Genomic DNA, 25,152 nt, shown 5'->3' with positions numbered 1-25,152 from the left:
AGTTAATGACTCTAAAAAAATAGAGACCAATGCAATTTATGCCTTGTGTTTGCCACGAACAAGTCATCCTGTCAAGCAATTGACAGGAAATGGCCTCAGAACAGAAACCAAATGATGAGAAAAAAAGGGAAGGGCCATAAAGTTGGCGTCTCCTGCCTACTTAGCAACTGATATGTATAAGAATTGGTTTTAAGGCAGGGAAGGAAAATAAAATGCAGTCACGGCATTCCTCATCTTAGCCTCTCCAAAATTCAAACAATTCAGCAGCAGATAATACACTCTGCCATTTTGCCAGTAAATTTAACAATGAATAGTTTCAAAATACTTGGAACATACTCGTGCTAAAAGACATACTCTTTGCCGTTTTGGAAAAAATTTTTATTCAACATCGGTGGTTGGTAGTTCATAAGCACACAAGGTGAATTAATAGTTCATAAATTCTTAATACATATACACAGTAATAACTTTCGCCAGAATTAAAGCAATTTTTTTCAAATAGATGCCGTTAATTTGTAAAGCAGGATACTTAGAAATTTAATGAGATGCCGAAACGAATATTTATATGGAAAGTTTCATTAATAAAATAATTCAGAGTGCATTGTATAATCATACATTTAAAAGTATCATAATTAAAACAATGTTTGCAGTAAAAACTAAAACTCCTTCTCTGAACAACAGCCATATTTTATAAGTTACCGTTCAAAAAGAGAATGTCTGAAACTGTCATTCCTAACACAAGCCACATTCAGACGGAGGTCTTTCGTCGTACATAGGTAATAATAATTTCTAATCGACTACAATAAGTAGGCGGTACTCATGTTAATAGAATTGCTGATCATATCTCAGTTGCTCTGGCTGTGTCACATGGAGAAGAACATGTGGGGGGGAATGGGAGAGTCCGCTCGCAGACAGCACATGGGGGAAAGAGTCCGACCTGGGACACATCACATTGAAAACTAGATGAGGCAGGAAGAGCGATTGCTTTGTGCACCAGGCATTCGGCAGTCATAATTCACTCACCAAATGAATGGAGGTTATAGGCAAAAACCATTTTGTGTCAAGAAGGCAAACCTGAAGCTGTTATATTCATTTAACTGATTGCACAAAATAAGACGGCACCTTTTAAATGAATATCTTTAACCAAAGTCGATGGTGTTTCATGCTGGAAATTTCAGCGAGAGTTCTCTATGGCTTTGCGTAGTATGGCAGTTAATCAAGTTATTGCCCATTTGGCTAAATTTGCTTCCAGCAAGTCAGCGGAACTGCCTCAAGCCCATGGGATCCTGTGCAGTTTTCTAAAGTTATTTTTAGTCTTTCAGAAGGCCAAGCTTTCGCAATGCTTCCCTGTGATCTTTACTGGTTGGCCCCTGTGGTGCAACTTGCATATTAAGTCCCTTTGGTGGAGATTTCTGAAATTTGGCTGAAATATGGTTTATCGTTATTGGAAATAACCTCCTTCCTGGTTTGTCAGATGATATAGGCTCTAAAGTAGATCCGTGCCTGTCAGACAAATCTTTTTCTGAGCATACCGACAAGGGTCTGAGCCTATTGTTTTTGTTCAGACCAGGATCAGCAGCAGCAGCAACAACTGAAGTGTTTTGTGCAGTACCAGAGTACAAGGTGGGCTGGTCACTGCCAAACCTCCTTAAGCTACTTGCCTTTGTGGCCCCAAACTGCCATTGTGCTGTGTTCATATTTGTTGCTTGTCCTTCACTTACATTCGCTGATCTTTTGGTAATAGGGAGAGTGTTGCTCATGCCAGGATTAAGTGAAGTGGTGCCCAAGTTGTTTCGGGCATACCCCAGGCTCACAGTTGGAGGAATATCTACACCAGCTATGGTAAACCTCTTTAAGCTGCTCGATTTTGTCGGACCAAACTGCGATTGTGCTATGTTCACATTCCCCACGATCACCTTTGCCGGCTTTCTTGGAGTGCCATTTGTGCCAGGGTCAACAGGAATGGCAGCTGAATGGCTCAAAGGAGGGATAAATCCAATACTTGAATGTCTCGAGTGGCTTGTTTTGGTTCCCTTCACCTTCACTTCCGGTTGGTAGGTCTTGCTTTTGTTATCCACTGTGACTAGCGGACTGTTGGATGCTGACCCAGTTCGCAGAACTCGAGAACTTGCAGAATTGCTCGTCTGGTCACCTGGTTCTGACCGCAAGCCTAGCTTGGCCAAAGCTTCCATTCGAATGTGCTGTGCTTCTTCTTCAGTGCTATTATCCCTAGATAGATTATGTCCATTACTGCGTGGAACACCTTTTGGCATCTTATTCGGAGAGTTTGTACTAGATACCATAGGACCATCGTTCCTCGGGAGGCTTTTCAGGATGATGTTGGATGGCAGTTTCCAGGGTTTAGGGGCAGTGGGAGGACCTAGCCTGGCTTTTTCATCTTTGAGTTCCACCAGTTGCTGCTGAACCGTTCCAATATGGGCTCTTTGTCTATTATCTCCCGAGAAGATAGGACTTCTGGATTCTGATACCCGACTGGATAGTGTGCTTTTGCTTTCAGTGCTCAGTTTTGGGCTATATTTAGGCAGGGTATTTGCACCAGATTTAGCTCGCACCATCTGTGGGGACATGGAATCAATGCTGTTCCTATTGCTGCTTGGTGAAACTGCCCGTGGGATAAGTGCTCCAGATTTTGCTCGCACTATCTGTGGGGATGTGGAATCAGTGCTGTTCTTGTTATTTGGTGAAAATGCCCTCGGGATTTTACCATCAGGTACTATTAAGGAACAAAAACACAAAAATAAAATTAGCAGTTTCACAATGATTAAGAGAATTAAAACAGACTTGGCAATTCTCAAAAAAATAAATAAATCCAAAACTAGGTGGAAATGCAAAACCACCATTTCAAATATCCACTAGGATTTGGACAAAAATTACTAAACGTTTAGCACAGTTAAACATTTTATTCCCTGTCCGTATGGAGTTAGAGAGTCAGGTAACATCCTGTTGTATAAAGGCAGGGGGGCATTACATCGTGCAATCAACCACATGGCTGCCAAAGCACATCAATGTTTTATCTAGTCTGCCTTTAGTGTCCATTTACAACAATTACACTTTGACTTTAAGGCCACTTAGACTTCTATTGATGGTGGTGAGAGGTTGAAGGAGATTGCAAATTCCAGCTGCAGCCAGAAAACAGAACCAACAAATTTTTTTTTTTAAGAAATGTGCTTTTTTTTTTACATTTAATTATGATGGCTGCAACACAATGGTTAAAAATGTATACATGGGCAAGCCAATCACTGATGCGTTCATAACAATACTAAAATAAAAAGTAAAAATGGGCCCCTATTCATGTTTTATTTATTAGACAATCTCGCTTTATATATCAAAATATATTTTAATCAATTTAATTTTAAGTGCCTTCTTTTGATATCCTCTTTTATCAATATTTCCATTGCTTTAAATTGTTAATTTATTGGGCGGCAGGGGTTAGCACTGCTGCCTCACTTTGATCCCGGCCCTGGGTCACTGTCTGTGGAGTTTGCACATTCTCCCCATGTCTGCGTGGGACTCACCCCTACAACCCGAAAGATATGCAGTGTAGGTGAATTGGCCACGCTAAATTGGCCCTTAATTGGATTTTTTTAATAAATGGTTAATTTATGCAAAATTGTACTCATTTGACATTAAAAATAAACGTTGTTCAATTATGTAATTGCTCCTCAACATAAATTGGGATTAAAATAGCAAGTTCAGCAATCAATATACCTACTGTTTTTATTGAAACAGGAAAGGTTCGAGTAGGAAGTACAGCAGTAAGCAGAAGCAATTGGTCATAATGAGACAGGCACATTAGGAGGCCTAGATTTGGGGAAAAAGACAGAAGGACTTTCACAGTGACAGGAGAGCAGAACGAACAGGAGAGAAAAAAAATGCAGAACTTGGAAGTTTGATAACTAAAAAAAAACAAAATTTGCATTTATATGAGACTTACTTCTGAAAGTGCCTTCACAGCAAATTACTGCAACAGGAGGAAATCTGCCACCCTAACCTAGTCTTGCCGAGATGTGGTTCTAAACCCACACCAATGTGGTTCACTCTTGACTGCTTTCTGAAAAAGCCTAGCTGGTCACTCAGATGTGTCAAAAAAAAAAAACCAGATAGATCACCTAGTAAGGAAAATTATTCAAAAAGCACACCATTTCTTTTTGACTTGGCAAAGTCTTCCTCACTGACAGTAGGATGCCCTCCATTGCGCTGCATGGCACTACCATAGTGCTCAATGGGATCGATTCAGAACAAATCTTGGAAGTTCATAACTGAGCACCAGAACCACAATCTATGAAACTACAATTGCCATCAAGCTAGTTGACCCAGAGTGAGTGTGTGTTGGACAGCATGTCAGGAGCCAGGCATACCTACAAAATAAGTACCAGCGAAGGTACAACACAGGACGTGCGTGCTCAAAAGCAGAGTACCACTCACAGACAGAGCAAAGTGATCCCACAACAGTCCTGTCAAATCCAGGCACTAATTGTGAAGGACACTTAGAAATTCGATCCCTGCCGCGGATCACTTTCCATGTGGAGTTTGCATATTCTCCCAGTGTCTGCGTGGGTCGCAACCCCAAAACCCAAAAAGATGCGCAGGATAGGTTTAGTCACGCTTGTTACTTAATTTGGGAAAAAAAAAGTTGGGTAATCTAAATTTATAGAAAAAAAAGTTAACTGGAGAAAGAAGGGTCACAGTTATTCCCATTCTCAAAGAGCCCAGTATGGCAGTTCCAAATCCGAGGCATAAGCATTTGCAACTAGAAATGCCGAGTGGATAATCCATCTCGAGGTCCCCAGCACCACAGATGCCAGCTGTGTCTTTACATCATTAAATGGCTGAAGGCAGTTGATAGAAAGGCTATGGGCACTGACAACAGCCCAGCTATGTGGGCCCTGGCAACAGCCTAGCTACAGCACTGAAGACTTGTGCTCCAGATCAAGCGGTGTACCTTATAAAGCTATAACACTGGCACCATTCATAACTCCTCAGATACTGAAGCAATCCTTTTCCATATGCAGCAAGACCAGGACAATATTCAGGCTTCAGCTAAGTGACAAGTAACATTCACAGCACACAATTACCAGGTAATGACCATCTCCAACAAGAGATAATATACCCACCTCCCCATGACATCCAACAGCATTATCATTGCTGAATTCCCCATAATCAACCAGAAACTGAACCGAACACCCATACAAATACTAGGGCTACAAAAGCAGATAAGAGGCTGGGAATTTTGCTGCGGCTCACCATCTGACTCCTCAAACCCTGTCAACCGTCTAAAAAGGTTCAAGTTAAGAATGTGATGGAATATTTTCCACAGGTGTGAATTAATGTGGCTCCAACAACACTCAAGAAACTCAACATAATCCAGGACAAAGCAGTTCACTTGATCAGTGCATTATTCACCACATTAAACATTCACTCCGGTACATAATGGCAGCAGTGTACACCAGACATAAGATGCTCTGCAGTAACTTAACAAACCTCCTTTGACAGCATCTTCCAAATCCCGACATACACTTAGCACAAGGACAGCAGACACATGTGAACACAACAATCTGTAAATTCCCCTCCAATACCACACTGCCCTGACTTAGAAACATAATTGCCATTCCTTTACTGTTACTGTGTCAAAATCCTAGAACCCCCTTCCTAACAGTTTGTGTACCAATACCATATAGATGGCAGCAGTTCAACAAGAGGCTCGCCACCATCTTCAAGAACAAGTAAGCAATAAATGTTGGCTGTGCAAATAACACTTACATCGCATGGACGGAGGAATAAAAAAATTGCTGTGGCTATGTTTGAAATGTGGCACCAATTTGTGTACTGTAAGCTCCCACAAACTGCAATGAGATGATTATATAATCTGCATTAGTGATGGCCAAGACAGTAGTGAGAACTCCCCTTTTCTGCCTCAAAATAGACCATAGGATCTTTTGCATCCACCAATGAGGACAGACAGACCATCAATTTAACATCTCACATCTCATTCAAAAAACAGCACACCTTTGCGGCACACCTCCAGTACCAGCGTGGAATGTTAGTCTAGATATGGAAGTGGGACTTGAACCCATAATCCTTTGGCTCAAAGGCAACTAATTTAGAACAGGGGCTGGTTTAGCTCACTGGGCTAAATCACTGGCTTTTAAAGCAGACCAAGCAGCCAGCAGCACGGTTCGATTCCCGTACCAGCCTCCCCGGACAGGCGCCAGAATATGATGACTAGGGGCTTTTCACAGTAACTTCATTGAAGCCTACTCGTGACAATAAGTGATTTTCATTTTTTTTCATTTCAAGGTCCAAGTTAAAGCTAGAGGTAGACATGAAATGTGGGTCTGCTTCAAGGAATGAGGGAAGTGCTTCCAAGACTTGGAATTTCAAGGAGGTTGGAGGTTGATTTGTTAAAGACATAAACTGGGTTCAAACAGAAGGGAACCTATATCAGAGAAAAATGACCGAGGATGAAGCCACAGAGAATAGATTGCAACTATAATGGTTGAAAACCTGAAAGAAAAGTAGGATGCCATATACCGCAGTGCAGGCAATGGTAAATGCTATAATTGAGTCACTATATTGCGAGAACTCAAAGTTGTCAAAACTCAGGCATCTGATCTAAAAGGAAGTTGTAGATTGTAATCCATCAGCAAAAGAGAGAACTGTGCCAGATGCAGAGCCATAATATAAAAATAGAATATTAGTTAAGGAGCAGCATCTTTATGGTGGAGGGAGGGGGAAGCCTGGAATCCACTGACAGTAACAATTGCAATATCAAAAGTAATTATTTTACAGCACATCTTATTTCCCTTTGGGTTAGTTAAGTTGTCTGCATCAGCTATCTGCACTGCAAGCAAAATTAACTTGGAAGAACGCATTAATCAGTGCCACGTTTATCATGTGGTTAAAAAAAAACTATCACAATGTTTACAATTATCAGGTATTATTACTCCAGGGCACAGGATCCAAATCCATCAAATTATTTTATACACCACGTTAATATATGAAACATAAAAAGGAGACCATTCAGCCCATTGGAACTGTACCTCTTCTGCTAGAGATTTTCCCTCTTTTCAAATATACGCTTAACCACATTGGAGATGTGTAACAATTTACATGAAACATGTATAAACTACTTAATCAATCTCCAGAGTCTTACCTGTATTTTGACTATATGCTAATTCATGATGCAGCATGGTAGATTTTTCAGGCATATTATCAGTTTTGGTGGATTGTTCAGTTTGCTGCAATTCATCAGTGGAAACCCCATTGTTCTCTTCAGCATCTAATGAATCAATTGTTTCTTCAAGAAACATCAGACATTCCCTCACATCTGGCGAGAGATAGTCCAAGGGCTCATCCTGTTGAAAGAAATCAATGCAAACACTCAGTTCCATTATGTTCTGCAAGAGAGAGCCAAGTACATCAGGAATGCTGTTTCAGCAAGTTTGAAATTCGAAAGTCAGGAATCAAAACCAGTAGCCCGCACTGACCAAAACAGGCTTTATGAATGGCGACTATTCACAAGATAAGTAGTTGACATCTGCTCATTATGAAGGCATCCACATTTTAACAGCAACAACACCTGTACAAATAATCTCCTTGGGTGCAAAACCTATCTAAATTGGGAGCAATTAAAAACGTTATCATTGGACTCTATATGAATTGCCTTGGGGAGTTCTTTTAATTCTACATCCATTCTTTACTCCAATAAGGAAAGGACCTCGCATTCCACCTCCTCTGAGCCATATTGGTTTTAAACTGGTTTAATCCAGCAGCAGAACAAACCCAAACTGCCAGCGGTCGGTGGCCCTGAAAACATATTGCTGTATTTTGATGACATTAACCTAATGGTGCCACATTACAATGGTTATTAGGACTTCAGGGCACCAAGGCTTTGTAGAAACATCATCTTAATTATTTCTGAATATGGAGGATCCAAAGCCTCATACTTTATATCCCTGCACATATATTCACTGGTCATAACAATTTGTGTGGTCAAGAATGATCAAAATGCCATGGGGTTTTAGAAATTCTCTCCCATAAATATGGAAAATAAGAGAATTCCTTTGGAAGATTTTTGTCAAGGGAAATGTTGAGCAAGGTGTTTCAGCTATTATGGCCCAAGGCAGGTTTGACAGACGAGTTGGTCTTTCCCTGCCCATCAAATTTTGCACTTTGTAATTCCCCAACTCATTAGCTTGTGCAGCTGGTTATCCCCAACTCTAATTCAGTCAGCATTAAGGATGACAGCAAACATAACCAACTGTCTAGATCACAGAGAGAAAGCATGCAACCTGTTGACAAATCCCAAATAAAATATAAAAGAATGATTCTATTAAGGTGTTCATACACTAAGCTTATAAAAGGGAATAGATTTATGAGTACAGTAATATTGCAAGATCATTGGTACAAAACTAGTTTTGTTTTACAACAACTGGCAAAGTTTTTTCAGGGTTCAGCTCCACGAAGTGAAGTGACAGTTTCTTCCCAGAGGGATCAGAGTCACACCATTTGTTTTGACAGTACATGGAGTACAGTTCGATGTGGAGTGAAACTTCATATGCAAATCTTTCTTCTTTGTCAAGCAGCTTTTTCATTCTTTGCATCTGGGAAATGCACAGTGCTCACTCCCAAATGATGCAATTAAAGCTACAGATTAAACATGTTGGAATTTGGCCTCTAGTTTACCAATCTTGGGTTGGTCGCTCCAGCATTAAGAGCTCATTTTCCAAGGGCCTATCATTCTCTATTGCTGCAAACAGGAATGGGAATTTCCCAAATGTTAACAAACCTAGCATGAAAAATGTGGCACCAACCAACTTATATGGTCCAAAATACCTGTCTGCTAGTTACTGGAAGCAAATATCACCATCGCATCAGCATTATAAATAACACTTCCAAATTAAATATTCTCTTCAGTGCTCCAAAAGGTTTAAGCATGTGCAGGCCATCTGAAACTATAGCTCAACAGAAGCTGCTTCACCCTTTTTGAAATATTAATTTTTGCTTCAGAAATTCCAAGCTCCAACAGTTTAACAAAAATGTTGGATGCCATTTGGTAACAGGACACAGAAGAATGCACAATTTGAATGCACAATTTGAGATAATATTAGAGCTTGCCATCCTCGGATTGATAGTTTGAGGACACGCACTAACAATTCAAAAACAGCTTCTTCCCCACTGTTACCACACTCCTTATGGACTGATCTGTTGTCTTCACACATCTTCTCTACTGAGCCGTACTACACTCCTGTATGCTTCACCCGATGCCTGTGTCTTATGTATTTACATTGTATATTTTATGTTTGCCCTATTATATATTTTTCTTTCATGTACGGAATGATCTGTCTGAGCTGCACGCAGAACAGTACTTTTCACTGTACCTCAGTACATGTGACAATAACCCAATCCAATCCAAACCGAGAAGGTGCACTGCTACATACATTTTAGCCATGTTCCTGTATTCAATCATTTTGGACAGCAATCGGAGGTAAGCAAAAAATGAACATGGCAATTTTCTATCCCATAAGAGATAGTGTTGCGAATGTTACATTATCCACCTGGAAAATAAACAGGTCAGTGCCATCATTGCCTGTGTGAAAAGTCTCTCCATCTTTTCAACTGCTCCATTATTCTTTACAGATCTTTGCAACTTTCAATATATCCATACAGTCTTTCCCCAAGAAGTGCGAGAGCACCATTTTTATTTGAGTTCCAGTCAGATGTTTCAAGTGGATTCATTTATTCCACTCAAAACATTTCAAGTGTTTCATCATAATGCAATTAATAAATTTAGGATATCGCCTTAGTCTGTCAAGTCTTAACACCTTATAATTTGTTCAGTGTTTGTGTTGTCAAATATCTAATATATAATAGTGTAACCCGATGGGGTCATAATACTATTGCTTCACAATCCGAGCCAAATATTCAAGTCATTCAGACATACGGTTCTTCAATCCCTTGTTGAAAAATCAGGTAGGAAGCATTCCGATCCTCTATTTCACACACTTACAGCAATAATAATGATCAACTTCCAATCAGTCCAATTCATGTTTGCATAAGGCATTGTGCTTCACCACATTAGTGGGCTGTCTTATGTCACTCGAATGAGGTCACTTCATACTATAGTTCTAATCAGAAATTTTAGCAAAAATACCTCTCCGCTTTCTCGTTAAAAACTTTGATTGATCACCTGTATTCGCCTCCCATTCTTAGCCATAAGGGATTAAAACCTTCTCGGACGCAATGAACGGGAAATGCTTATCAATTGACAAAAGGTTTTTAGTCTTTGGAGAGAATAAACACCATTACCGCATTAACCACCTATTGCCTGAAATGTCTTTCAAATCTTAACATTGAAAATAATTGTTCCAAAATCTTTTCTGCATTAAAATATAATGAAACATAACACTGGTTTCACAGGGGACAAAAAACTAATTTCTGTAACTCTCTGCTTTGCTTTCAAATTCCTTTTTGACCTTAGCTATTCCTTATCTCTATAACCTCCTCCAGCCCACAACCCTAGCAACATCTGCGCTCCTCCAATTCTTGCACATCTGCAAAGTTAATTGCTGTAACATTGGCAATTGCACCATCAGCTGGTGAAGACCGTAAGCTCTGGAATTCTCTTAGTGGAGAAGTCTAAAGACTCCCTTAAAACTGCCTTGTTTGCACCAATATCAGTGTCACATTTTGTTTTATAGCATGTCCAACACCTTGGAATGTCTTATTATGCTAAAGGTGCTTCAGAAATCATAAATGAAAGATGTTGATCTTGGGTTATCCAGCCAATTTGAACACATGCACAGTTAACGGAAGTAATGCTGCGGATGGATGGGGAAAATTCTAATCTTAGCCATTCCCACCCCTCCAGCTCAAATTAATGAAAGAGCATTTCAGATCATTGAATGAAAATGAACAAAGCCTAGAGGATTCCATGGAGCGGTGGGGTGGGGGGGCTCAGAGGCACCAGCGCATAGAGAACAAAAATAAAAGAGCATGCAGAAGGGAGTTTGAATGTTGGGATAATACAGAAGAGGAAGCAGTGGCATAGTAGACTGAAAAGGATTATGAGGGACACAAAGTCAGGTTTAAAATGAGTGTGAAGGCACAAGGTATGGTGATTAGGATTGGTGAGCTACAAGCACAAATAGCCATTTGGGAATACGATGCAATAGCAATAACAGAATTGCGGCTTAAAAATGGTGAGGACTGTGTGCAGATACAAAGTGTTTAGAAAAGATAGGGAAGAGAATGAAGTGGGGTGGCAGGGCCAATTTGGGAAAGATACTGTAAATGTTAGAAAAAGAAAGGGCTATCCTTGAGCGACAAGGACTGAATATATTTAGTTGGAGTCGAGAAGCAAAAAGGCTATGAGTACATTACGGAGTGTATTTTATAGACCTCCAAATAGTGAGACAACGTTTCCAGGGAAATCACAGATAGAACATAGAACAGTACAGCACAGAACAGGCCCTTCGGCCCTTGATGTTGTGCCGAGCAATGATCACCCTACTCAAACCCATGTATCCACTCTATACCCATAACCCAACAACCCCCCCCCCCCCCCCTTAACATTACTTTTTAGGACACTACGGGGAATTTAGCATGGCCAATCCACCTAACCCGCACATCTTTGGACTGTGGGAGGAAACCGGAGCACCCGGAGGAAACCCACACACACACACGGGGAGGACGTGCAGACTCCGCACAGACAGTGACCCAGCCGGGAACCGAACCTGGGACCCTGGAGCTGTGAAGCATTTATGCTAACCACCATGCTACCGTGATGTGGCAGAACTATAGACTACTGAGATTGAGGGGCTTTAATTATCTAAATATCGATTGGGAAAATGTTAAAATGTCAGCAGGTTGGAGAATTTCCAAAATTTATTCCGGAGAGCTTCCTTGACTGACATCTAGTTTGCTAAGGGAAGCAGGGGTGGAAATAGCAGGTCAGGCCAATCTTCCCTAAATACAGGGAGGTACTTAGATCTTTGGAAGTGGCAGAGGACACATTGAGAGTTATCAGCAAAGTATTTTAGATCTTAGACTTCATAAATAGGAGGAGGAGCTCAAAAACAGGGAAGATGTGCTGGACCTTAATGCAGCTTCCATTAGGCCACAACTAGATATTGTATCCAGTTCTGGTCATTACTCAGGATATGAGGATCCTGGAGAGGGTGCAGAGGATATTTTCCAGAATGGCTCTGAGGATAAGGGATTTTGTTTTCAAGGATAGTTTGGAGAAGTTGGGATTATTCTCCTTGGGGCAAAGGAGGAAAGGACAGATTTGAGAGTGCTACACAAGATTATGACTGGTCTAAAATAAAAAGGTAGACAAAGAGAAGCTGTTTGCATTAGCTGATGGTACATGGGATACAGGGATAGAGGGCACAGATTTAAGGTTTTGGGGGAAGAGGTGTAGGGGGGTGGGTGAGAAGGAGAATTTTTTTTTTAATGCAACGAATGGCAATGATCCAGAACTCACTGCATGCGAGGGGGAAGGTTAACAACTTCAAAAGTAAAAGTGGATATGCAATGAAGAAAATAAACCTGCAGACTAACTATGTTGCTCTATGGAAAGGCAGGATGAATGGAATGGCTGAACAGCCTTCTCCTTTTTCATTATGTCCCAGTAATCTCCATTAAAATAAATATGAGTTTATTTTGTTTAAAACTTGAACTGCTGAAATGCAGCAATGATTCAAGGATTTGACTATATCTTTTGATGGAATAGAGGAGGACATCATTTTCTGATGTTGCACATTAGTAGTCAGCAGATAATGTGACTCAGCGGGTGGAAGCAGTGCCTCACTTCGAATTGTCACAGACTTCCCGAATCTAAACCCCTTACCAATCATATTTAGTTTCATTAGTTAATCTTTATTAATAATTAAAGAAAGTGAAAAAATAAGATTAATGTTTAAATCTGTTACGTTCTACACAGAAAACATGCATCAGCATTCAAGCTAAAGGTAAGGAGGACTTGGTAGCCATGGCAACAAAATATTTTGGTTAGATAATTTCTGATTACTTAAGCAGGCAAGAATATAAATGGAAAATGGCTATAGTCTCGGTCAAGAGCAATTTTGTGTGTGATCCTAAACAATAGGGTTTTTGGACTTGAAGAACATAACTGTTCTGGGGCTGGTTTAGCTCACTGAGCTAAATTGCTGGCTTTTAAAGCAGACCAAGCAGGCCAGCAGCGCGGTTCGATTCCCGTACCAGCCTCCTCGGACAGGCGCCGGAATGTGGCGACTAGGGGCTTTTCACAGTAACTTCATTGAAGCCTACTCGTGACAATAAGTGATTTGAATTTCATTTTCATTTCATTGGAACTGAAATAAGCCCTCTTGCTCTAGAGCCTGTTCAACAATCAATTAACTCTATTTACCTGCTTTGATGCCATATACCTATGACTCCTGCCCAACAAACTTAGTTTTGACATTTTAAATGTTCGAGCCTCAACCGAACTTTTTGGGACAAATGGGATAGTTCCACACAAGTTAGCATGAAAAAGTGTTTCCGAATTTCATCCCCAATTAACCTTAATTATTTACAGTTGGGCTATGTCCTCTTGGACTTTTCTAGATCTTTTCCACAAGGAGGAAATTAGAACCATTCATCAAATCTATTTTTTAAAAGAAAAGGTATTTTAACTGAAGTTTTTCCATTTTAACAAATAATGCAATAAAACCACAGGAATGATGCAGCGTAGCAAAAATGTCTCAACATACACAGATACTGAGAAGGACACACAGATACTGAGAAGGACAGAGAGCAGCAATACAATTGACCCAGTATTGTCACCTCTATACACATTACCAGAGAACAAGGGTGAGGAAGAGAAAGCCATGAAAACATGATAAACGGTGCACACCTTCCCATGCAGCGATTGCTCGCAAAACCCCCCCCAGAATTCAGGATAAGATCTTTGCGCCATGTTTGGGCACACATCAGAACATATCTTCCTCAACTCTATCAACACCAGAGACACCAACAACATGCTGTAACATCTACCTCTTGCATATCAGACCTGTCTGTACCCTAACCCTTGCAGGAGCCAATCACGGACTCACCGCAACAGAAATAAATAAAAAAATTACAGAAAATAATATTCGTGAGAACACCAGTTCGAAGGATATTTTACATAAACTAACAGAAGGCTTGAAAATATTCATATAATAGGTTTACAGTCAGTCAGTGTGGTCAGCACTCTCCAACAAACTAACCGAGGCACAGAAAAAAAAAAGAAAGGTAAAGTAGAGGGCCGCAGAATAAAAAGGCCAGGACACAGCCATAAACCCCATATCCTCTGGCACATGCCTCTCACCACAAGGCAAGAATTGGTATGCTGTCTCAAAGTGCCAGAGGTCCAAATTTTGGGTGACATTGTGTGGAGTTTGCACATTCTCCCCATGTCCATGTGGGCTTCCTCCCACAGTCCAAAGATGAGCAGGTTAGATAGATTGGCCATTATAAATGTGCAGGGTTACAGTGATAGGGCAAGGGAGTGGGCCTAGGTAGAGTGCTCTTTCGGAGGGTCAGTGCAGACTCGATGAGCCAAATCACCTCCTTCTGCACTGTAGGGATTCTATAGATAACGGAAAAAAAACTGCTCGTTCAAACTTCACTCAGCCTCTCATAACATCCCAGCTAAGAGGGAATGGCCCAAATACAAGGGGACAACAGGAGACCAAACCCAGTACAGGACCTGGCTCAGCTCTACACCCTCATCCACTCAGGAGTTAGAAAACCAAGTATACTCAGAGAACATCAAGACTCAGCCTCTCAGGACAACCCTACTAAGTGCCTTCAAGAAGGAACATCCCAAGCATAAGGGCACAACAGGATCTCAGCCGCCATACTGGACCTGGCCTAGTCCAGCATACTCCATAAGGGAGGAACAGACCAGTTAACCAAAGAATGTCAGACACAGAGCCAACACTACACACCATTACAAATAGGAAGTGAGGAGACAAACGTAGCGTTGCCTTAACAGAGCCAAAAACAATGCCTCCCCATGGAAAATCTGACTACAATGTGAAGGGACTCCATAAGTCACACAAGAACAGTTGGAATGCATCTCAACCTTACCCTCAGACCTAAAAAGGGCTCCAACAGCAGATCCATAGCATACAGACTCACTCCAAAAAAATCGAGCGAGCATTAACGAGCCACATGCAGGCATGTGCCCCCATTTCTCCCCCGACTCCAACAACTCTATAGAGATGCCAACCACAAAGAAGAATCACAAGGAACCCAGTCCTCTCAAGACTCAAAAGTAAAGTGGGTGGCATGTGGCGTAGTGGTTAGCACTGGGACTGTGGCACTGAGGACCCGAGTTAGAATCCCAGCCCTGGGTCACTGTCTGTGTGGAGTTTGCACGGGTTTCACCCCCACAACCCAAAGTTGTGCAGGTTAGGTGGATTGGCCACACTAAATTGCCCCTTAATTGGAGAAATAAATCATTGGGTACTCTAAATATATTTTTAAAAAAAACAAAGACTCAAAAGTAACAAAAATGAAAATAAAAGCCTGATACAGATAGCTAACTGGGGGCTTCCCTCAATCCAATTGAGGACTTACCCAACATTACCACCCACCACCACACCAACAGTGGTTCTACTCGTCTACAAACAAGGTGAAGGTATCTAAACTGCACTCCCTCTTTGTAAAAGCAAGGATTATAGAATCAAAAAGACAAGACTATGCAAAAACCACATGTCGCATTACTGACTCAGTTTTTTTTGCCAGAGTAGGAGAACAGGCGACCCTCGTGCTCAAACATCGTACACTCTTGTCAGGAAAAAAGACAATAACATGAAATCCACAGCATAATCATAAGGGAATAAAGTCCAGGATTATTGATGAACTGCAGGATAATAACATCTATAGTACTTGGAAAGGCCAAAGCCACGGCAGGATCATCGAGCAACTTTCAGGATCCCTCCAAAGTTCTACCGGACGAAGCACCTTCACTTCTGCCACGCTCCAACCCAGATGCCCAGGCAGCAAGAAACCTAGGCCCCGGCAGGAGGGGCCAACTCGATGCTTCCAGCCGCCTACAACCCCTCACAATAAACATGGAGGACAAGACAACTGGGCGGGGTCGGCAACTGACTCCGGGTCTCAAAGGCCAGATATAATGTGCTTCCTCAAACCTGCAACAACCAGCCTTCAATTGGAGATTGCAAACGCATGGCAGCCAACTCTCAAAATCAGCCAGGGATTCATCCCCAGCTCTTCACAAGAGACGGGGTGAACCAGCATTCCCTGTCCGGCCCCTCCTCCCCAAGTTGGTCAGGATAAATGATATGCCATGCAACAGGATTTCCAAGGACCAAAGGCAAGCCCTCGCCCGGGTGAATGCTCCTTCAAATAACAGGATTCTCTTCCCTGCTTCCCCTATATTTTACAATTTATCAAAGCGAGCACCAAGAACCTGCACCACGGAGCCGAGAATCATTCAGGCCATCATTCGCAATGGTAGCCACCATATTGATGCCGACAGTACCGCTGAGGTGTAGGCCTGCTCGCCAGCAAAACCGCCACTGCAAGCTGGGCCCCATCCCAGCCATCTCAATCAAACAAAAAATATTTCGATTTAATTCGGCTCCTCAATTGCTAAAATCTAGCCAGGATCTTCCAGGGTCACAGTACTCGACATATATCCCAGAAGCAAGTCATTATTGGATGTGCATTAGGATAAAATAAAGGATTAGAAGAAGAGAAGAGCCAGAGCTCACAAAAACACAGCACGTATCACATGACCCCAAACTGGTCAAGTTAGACCATGCAAAGTCTTCTATGCTCAAGTAAATACAAATTAGCCTATGTCGTCTGCCCTCTCTCATGGTATGATAATAATAACTATTTAACTGTGGGTGCAGCAAGTAATATGTATCTCACCAATCAAAAATGATACTTAAGCGCCATTATCTTCAGTAGTTTATCAAGATTCTTGACTAGTTTAAAGAAGTGCGACTCATCACTTCAGCAAATTCCTTCTATTTTGTCCCAGTATACACTGTTCAGTGTGACTTAGCTGTGACTTTTTTTTGATTTGAATCAACAATTTTATCAGAGATTATGTTGACCACAACTGAAATATACAAGAGTAGGCAGCTTGAAAATTAATCTCCAATTGCCCAATGAAAAAGCTAGTGTAATTCAGGTGGACGACTGAATTTTATGCTACTGCATTCTCCAAGTGGAACTTGCAAATGTAAAATACTGGCTGCTGCACGCTATTATTTATTGCAATGAACACAAAGCTATTTAATCTGCAAAAAAAAAAACCTACCCAGCAGGTGAACAGAGGTGAAACACAGTTAATCTGCAAACGTAAACGCTAACTGGAACTACTAGTTTCAGTGATCTGAAAAGGTCATTAAAAGCAGGTTCTTCTACATTTTTAAACTGAAAGTAATTGCCATTTTCTTTTCAATTAAATATACAAGATGTTTGAATACCTTGTATATAAACATACACAACCAACAATGAAATATGAACGGGGCTCCATTTAAAAAAAAAAATTTTTTTTATTGGAGGTATTTGATTTTTTTTATCAGTAACAAAAACAATGACATCAACATGGTAAAATAAACATCCCCGCCCCCCCCCCCCAATCTTCACACACCTCAACCATACAACAACAATCTGTACCCCCCCCCCCCCGGAATACTGCATCTGCTGACATTTTTAATTTTCCGAGAAAGCCGACGAATGGCTGCCACCTCCGGGAGAATCCTAACATTAAGGCAAACTTTATTTTCTCAAGACTGAGAAACCGAGCCACGTCACTAACCCAGGTCTCTACACTCGGGGGGCTTCGAGTCCCTCCACATTAATAAGATCCGTCTCTGGGCTACCAGGAAGGCAAAGGCCAGGACGTCGGCCTCTTTCGCCCCCTGAACTCCCGGATGTTCTGACACTCCAAAGATCGCTACCTCAGGAGTCGGCACCAGCCGTGTTTTCAGCAGCGTGGCCAAAACCCTGCCAAAACGTTCCAAGCCTTGGGCATGCCCAAAACATGTGGACATGATTTGATGGGCTTCCCATGCACCTCGCACACCTATCCTCTACCCTGAAAAACATACTCATCCTAGCCGCTGTCATGTGTGCCCGGTGGACTACTTTAAATTGTATCAGGCTAAGCCTGGCGCACGATGAGGAGGCATTAACCCTGCTTAGGGCATCCGCACATAGACCCGCCTCTATCTCTCCTCCTAGTTTTTCCTCCCACTTGCCCTTATGCTCCCCCACCGGAGTTTCCTCAGCCTCCAAAAACTCCTGGTAAATATCCGATACCTTCCCCTCTCCCACCCAGATACTGGAAACTACTGTATGCTGTACCCCCGTGGCAGCAGCAGCCAAAGTCACGCACCTCAAATACCTAAAACCATTCCCTGCTGACAATTTAACTTTATCCTCCAAAGCTTTCAAGCTGGGAAAGCTCCCATCTATAAATAGATCCCCCATCCTTCTAATTCCTGCCAACTCCAGAACCCGCCATCTAACTTACCCGGTACAAACCTGCGGTTGTTATAAATCGGTGTCCAAATCGATGCTCCCTCCACTCTCTTATATCTCTTCCACTGCTCCCAGATCCTCAGAGCCACCACTACCACCGGACTTGTGGAGTATCGGGCCAGCGAGAATGGCAAAGGTGCCATTACCAATGCTCCCAGACTGCTGTCTTTACATGATGCCACCTCCATCCGCTTCCATGCTGACCCCTCCCCCACTACCCACTTTCTGATCATGGCTATATTAGCCACCCAGTAGTCCTCTATCCCTGTGGCCAGTATTTTAGCCAGCAGTTTGGTGCCCACATTCAGTAGAGAAATCGGCCTATATGACCCGCATTGCTCCAAATCGTTCTCCCGTCTCAAGATCAATAAAATCGAGGCCTGCGAGGCCTGTTGTGGGGAGGACTTCCTTCTCTCTTGCTTCGTTAAATGTTCTCACCAGCAGTGGGCTCAATATCTCTGAAAACATCTCATAGAATTCCACCGGGTAGCCGTCAGGGCTCCATTTTTAAACTTAAGTTAGAAAAGCCATCATGAAAGTAACCCCACCTGCCCCCATCATAAGCAAGGGGAAACCCCATGACTTCCCAAGCATGCTGTTTCATACACTGATTGGCTATGAGCACAGGAGGTCATTCCGCCCATCAATCCTGTGTTGGCTCTTCTTGCATGAAGATAAAACAATATTCACTGATTTAATGAGCTCTGTTTTTGAAATCACAAACATCTTCATAATACATCGGCAGAAATGTGGTTCAGCAATAAGTCAAAATAAAAATCACAGAAAACAGAACACTTTTGGAGTGACTGTGCTCAAATTTGAATTTATAATCATTAATTTTTGAAATACAAAAAGACAGAATGTGCAGTAGAAACGCAAAGGTCCAAACTTTGGTATTTAAATTCCAGTATTTATATATTAAGATGTGCTCCATAAAATGCATTCAGATGAAATTCATATGATGTATGGATCCAGTATTCTTCTGTCAAACCTGACCAACAGTGTTACACAAGAATCATATAGAATTTACAGTGAAGAAGTTGGCTATACGGCCCATCAAGACTTCACGGCCCTTGGAAAGAGCGCTCAACTTAAGGCCACACCTCCACTCCATCCCCAAAACCCAGTAACCCCTCCTAACTTCTATTTTGGACACAAAGCAATTTAGCAGTGTCAATCCACCTAACCTGCACATCTTTGGACTGTGGGAGGAAGCCGGAGCAGACACGGGGAGAACATGCAGACTCCGCACAGACAGTGACCCAAACCGGGAATCGAACCTTGGACTCTGGAGCTGTGAAACAACTGTGCTAACCACTATGGTACCATGGTTGAAAACAATTTCCCATCACAATTCCACATATTAATTGAAAGTTTATATCAGTCAAAAGTATTTTTTAGTCATATTTCCAAGACAGCAACTAAGCCACAATCCATTTGGGAAGATCAACAAAAGATGTCCAGCCATTCCCTGGTTGCTGATAACTCTGTTCTGGAAATGCTCGTTGGAAAATCTGCAAAGAGCAGCTCAACAATGACTTGCCCTCAATGTTCTGATCTACCTCCTTCCCTCTCCTCAAATAGGGAGTCTCGCCTTCTGCTCGGTGTGACTGCATAGATGTCAAGGTCAACTTGGTAGAAGGGAAAGTATGGACAGGTTTGAAGCATTGCCCTTCACTTAATGAAATTGTTCATTGGTCCTGCAATTCAGTATAGTGCCATATCAATTCAAGGTTCTCCCCCCCCCCCCCCCCCCCCCCCCCCCCTTGTGAGATATGTAGGTGGTGACTAGTTACACAGCTAACCTCGTCCAAACTTGGAATCTGTAAACCACAAATGTAGATTTGAAACCTGTTATAGACATTAAAAAAAACTCTTCCTCTATGTCCATTGCATAAATAGTTGTTGGTCAATGCAATGTATTTATTTAATCTATTAATCAACACCAAGGCATTCAAAAAACATCAAGCTTTACCATTTTACATTTAGAGACCCTGATTGCAATTGCAAAGTAAAACATCATGAAGAAATAAGCATCCTTCACCAGAAAAACAACAATTAAATTCATTCGGTTTAAATTTAATGATTCCAGAAATTGGGAATAGTTGCAAATGTTTCTTTTTAATTTAATCTAATTTATTAACCATAATGACTTGTTTTTGGAGACTTTACTTGTTTAATAACACAGGGAGATGATCCACTATATTAATTAGCATGCATTTTGACATTATTGGGCAATTCAGACTTTACTGTGAAAACGGTCAGTTGGACAGTTCATTGATGAGTAACACCCTGCATTTCTGTATAGATTAAACCTTTGCTTTCTCCCCAAACGAATGCATCTCAATTTCTGAAAAAGTGGTCAAGAGATCAGTTTGCCACTGACAAAGATTCATCAGAAATTGCATTCTTTTAAATTAGGTAAAGTATATCCTTACCAAAAAAACCTAAAAATATTACTAAGAATTGTTCAGTCTGGTGTGTGATTTTAAAAAAGTCATTAAGTCGACAGCATCAGATTAACTTGATCTCTTTTGCTTAATCACCATATTCAACTCGAAAAATTACTACCCCTAATAAAAATACGAAAGACTTACAAAAGCTGTGTTACTGCTTCCAGCAATACTGACACTGGAAACAGAATCCATCGGAGATTGTCCAGCCCACGTATCACTTGTGGGCATCGCACTAGGGCCTTCTTATTGGGATGAGTTCAGCCAATCGTGCAAGTTTGGGAGAAGCAGAAACATCCAATAGTGACTGCAATCAGAGAAAAGCAATTAGCAAACAAGAAAACGCTAATCATTGTACCACAATATACTCCATAAAAACTTCTGCAAAAAAAAAGACTAAGGTAACACCATGAGATGAACTATCACATTTCACAGAAATGCCGTTTTAAAAGGACTTTATTTAATAAACCATATAATACATAATTTAATGTAGGAATGAGCCTGACCGTGTCTGCCATTATTTAAGAGTATTTAATCTTGTCAATATTTTTGTTGCAAGTTGCAGGAAGTGCAAGCGAGAATGGCGCAGCAAAGAAAACAGGACATCTGGGCCTGGGTGAACCATCTTAATTTAGAGTGAATGATTGTGAAAGAAGCAGTGGGAGAATTGACAAGGAAGTGTAAATTAGAGTGGGTGAATTCAATTCAAAATCATGTGTAAAAAGAGAAATAACAGCAGGAAAGAGATTACACACACAGACACAGAGAGAGAGAGAGAGAGAGAAGAAAGATGCATGTGACCACACTAAAAATATCAAACAAGCAATACAAGGATCGAGATGCCCCACTTGTAATAGTGTCAGTGCCAAAAAGTTGACAGTAACCACCAATTGGTACATTCTTAAAAATAATCTAACATAATAATCTCGGAGAAAAATAATGCAGATGCTGTGATTTTAAATTTTAAAAAACCAAAGCGTAGGAAATACTCAACAGAACTGGCAGCATCTGCAAAGAGAGAAACAGAATTGACATTGAGTTGAATATATGATTTTCTTCAAAATACTTTTATTAAAGAAGCTGTTCAGGGTTGAGAGAGTCATATTTGACTAAAAGTTAACTGTTTATCTCGCTCCACAAATGCTGCTAAACGTGCTGAGCATTTCCAGCATGCGTTATTTAATTTTGTATGCAAAAATCTTACATGACTGCAAAGCAGCAATACCTCAAATCAGTGGTGAGTTTAGTTCATATCAAGCAAATTCAGCAGCTTCACAGGCACAGTCATGTCATTGGTGCGCCAAAAAGCAAAATGCCACTTTCACAAGGCTAACCACAGCAACTTACTGTATTTATATGTCACTTTTAACACAATGTAACATCGAGGAGCATTATGGAACAAAATCTGACATTGAGCCACACAAGGTGAAATTAGGGTAGAATATTCAAAGGTTTGGTCAAAGAATTAGATTTTGAGGAGCTTCTTAAAAAGGAGTGTGAGAGAGAGAGGGTGAGGTTTAGAAGGGGAATTCCAGAGGTTAGGGACTTGGCAGCCAAAGGCACAACCTCAAATGATTGAGCAATTAAAATGAGAGACTTCCGCATTTAATCACACATCTGCATTTGTCTGAAGTAATTGCAGCATTTGCACATAAATAATTGAGACTTATTTTTATTCTCCTTTTTCACATTTTCTCCCAAATTTACACCCAACAATAATCAGTAATGAAGAGACTTATTTTGACAGCCAACAATGCACTAATATTTGATTCTGTTGAAAAGAGCCATGTTTTAAAAAAAAATCAGAGTTAAATTAAATAAACTCAGGTCATCAAATGTTATAAATGAAGCAGCGCTCATAAGTTTCACGTTCTTAAACGATAAACGACCTTTCTCCTTAAATTACGTCGTTACAGAGGCAAAGTGTGATATCTGTCATGAAAACATGCCTGCTTGGCAAAAGATTGAGAGTCAGACAGTGGCACAAGTTAATGCAATTCCACTTCGCTATTCTAATAATGGGCGCGTCACTTTCAAAACATGAAGATAAAATTTAGTGACCTTTGATTGTTGATAAACTGCACTAAAATTCATTTCGGAAGACAGCAGAGAAAACTGCGCAATGCATTCATTAAATTGCGTTTTCAAGAAACGTGCACGAAGTCTGTCCATCATTCTCAAGAATATTTAGAATTTAATCAGACTGAAGAGTTTGAATACTGCGTTGCAAGTTCCAAAATCGAAAAAGACAATTAGTGGGTAAAGGAAACTCAGCTTTAAAAAAAAAATCTTCCAACTGTATTGCTTCACCAGGAAATATAAAAATAGATGATAAGTATATATTCAGAGAGGGAGAGAATGTTTCATTTGAGTTGCCGGATATTACATTTGCTTTTGGTCCGAACCCTAATTCCAAAGTATGGTTAAGTGAATGCTTTCTCTATGACGCGGGGTGATTGAACTTGTCCATCCCAGGGTCAGATGTCACTTGCTTTTCTTTCACCCAACAAACACCTCAATAACAGAAAGAGCAAAACACGCTCAGGTATGTATTGAGGGGGGCGGCGCTGTATGTTTTTTTTTTAAAAGCAAATAATGACGCGAACGATTGCTGCAATATCAGGTTAGTCAGGCAGAGTGGCATTTGGTTAACCTACAAGTCAGATCATGTGATGTTATTGACACAGTAGGTGGGGAGTAGATTCTGCTCATCAAAAAAGATATGGTATACAGGCGGAATATAGAAAATTCATTTCCTTACGGCCCAGGAGATGTTTGTTTTTAAAAACTGGATATAAAATATTGGATAGGCAGCACACACACACTGGCATTCATACAGGGTGCATTAATGCAATGTCCTCGGCTGCTTGCAAACCCCAGAAATGATTTAGGAACATTCCAGACATTTCCCACCACATCCCTCACAACCTCCCGACTGTTACCCAACAGAAAGTAACGAAACTCTTTTTACTTTGAAAAGAAAACGAGACAGTCACTCTTTGCGAAAGTAATTGAACACATTTGACTGATAAGTAGAAATGAGGGTGCTGATCTGAATCAGTTGTCAAAGTCTCCGGCATTCACGTAATTGGGTTGAAAGTTAACCCCCCCCCCCCCCCCCAATCTAGTTGCAACCCCGTTGAAAGTTCTTCCAACTCCAGTTTCTCCAACTGGGTTTTGGACCAAGGCGCTAGTTTGCAGCTCACACGCAAATACCAGCCAGTTTATTTCACTGCACACTACAACGTGGGACGTCTTGCCTGAAGTTTTACGTTTTAAAACGCGTTTCCCCCATTGTCACAATATCCAGGGACTGAAACTGACGACGCTGTTCCTCTATCGCTCCCCTCCCCCTGACCACACTCTCGTCCGCGTCCCTTCTCACCCCACCAGCAGCTTTTCCATTGCGACCCAAATGACATTGGAAAGGACCCCGGGTTTAATCATTCACTCACCTGAAAGCAGCCAACACAGATTAATCCAGTTGTGTTTCGACAGAGCCCAGTGACAATTGAAAACTGATGGCAAATTGTCCTGATTTTAGTGTGACTGCTCGATGGTGTGTTTTGTGTTCTGCTAACCCTCCCCTTTTTAGATTGAGATGCACCCTTCCCGCGCCAGCCAATTAGCTTTGTCTCTTGTCTTTCTACCTGAAGTGAACATACCCTCCCCTTTCACACGTGACAAATCAGATGCCTTCATTTGTTTTAATCCCCTCTTTCACTCACCCTGCGAGGAGATATTCTCGTCCATCTGCTCACCGAAATCGAAGTTTCTCCTAGCTTTCTATCAGCGAGATAAAGGAGAACGCTCCGCCTCTTTTGACCAGGAAATGTGCAGGCTGGTTTCGACCAACCTCTTCGTATGTTTTGTGCAGCTCTCCCACCCCTTTCCATTCCAGCTACAAATTCCAGACTAGCCCCATTCTAAAAATGGGTGTGAATAAAGATTACTTGTAACATTAGGAATCTTCCAGCGTGACCTCCTTTGTTCATTGAACAGGGCAGGAATTAAAATCTTAAAATGTTCATTCATATTTCACTCGAATGAGTAACGTAAGAAAATCAGAAATAGCAGTAAACCTTGTGATTTATTTTAGGACCGTGGCGATTGCTTACACCATCCAATAAGACCATGATTGATCTGA

The 25,152-nt window shown here is 41.2% G+C and overlaps 1 protein-coding gene across 3 annotated transcripts; it reads right to left on the bottom strand.

Moving 5' to 3' along the window:
* Positions 1-356: 356 nt before the first annotated feature.
* Positions 357-24,943, bottom strand: zgc:158258 (uncharacterized protein LOC791186 homolog). 3 transcript variants are annotated; one of them, XM_038820975.1, is made up of 4 exons: positions 24,734-24,943; positions 21,150-21,312; positions 7,172-7,373; positions 357-2,731 (listed from the first exon to the last, which is right to left on the bottom strand). In XM_038820975.1, the coding sequence occupies exons 2-4, from the start codon at positions 21,234-21,236 to the stop codon at positions 1,308-1,310; spliced, it is 1,713 nt and encodes a 570-aa protein (XP_038676903.1). In that variant the 5' UTR covers positions 21,237-21,312; positions 24,734-24,943; the 3' UTR covers positions 357-1,307. The 3 variants fall into 3 exon arrangements, with proteins under 3 accessions (XP_038676903.1, XP_038676902.1, XP_038676904.1); XM_038820974.1 differs by lacking the exon at positions 24,734-24,943 and adding an exon at positions 24,461-24,621; XM_038820976.1 differs by lacking the exon at positions 24,734-24,943 and adding an exon at positions 24,266-24,369.
* Between the last annotated feature and the right edge of the window lie 209 nt (positions 24,944-25,152).

This window comes from Scyliorhinus canicula, chromosome 15, assembly GCF_902713615.1.
Source record: "Scyliorhinus canicula chromosome 15, sScyCan1.1, whole genome shotgun sequence".
Classification (NCBI taxonomy): domain Eukaryota; kingdom Metazoa; phylum Chordata; class Chondrichthyes; order Carcharhiniformes; family Scyliorhinidae; genus Scyliorhinus; species Scyliorhinus canicula.
This window is presented reverse-complemented; position numbering and strand designations above follow the sequence as displayed.

Excerpts from the sequence above, each read along its gene's own strand:
- zgc:158258 (XM_038820975.1), bottom strand. The coding sequence starts at position 21,236 with ATGCCCACAAGTGATACGTGGGCTGGACAATCTCCGATGGATTCTGTT. Across the intron at positions 7,374-21,149 it reads GAAGCAGTAACACAGCTTTT|GATGAGCCCTTGGACTATCT; the intron begins GTAAGTCTTTCG and ends TTCTTTCAACAG. Across the intron at positions 2,732-7,171 it reads AGCATATAGTCAAAATACAG|TACCTGATGGTAAAATCCCG; the intron begins GTAAGACTCTGG and ends GTTCCTTAATAG.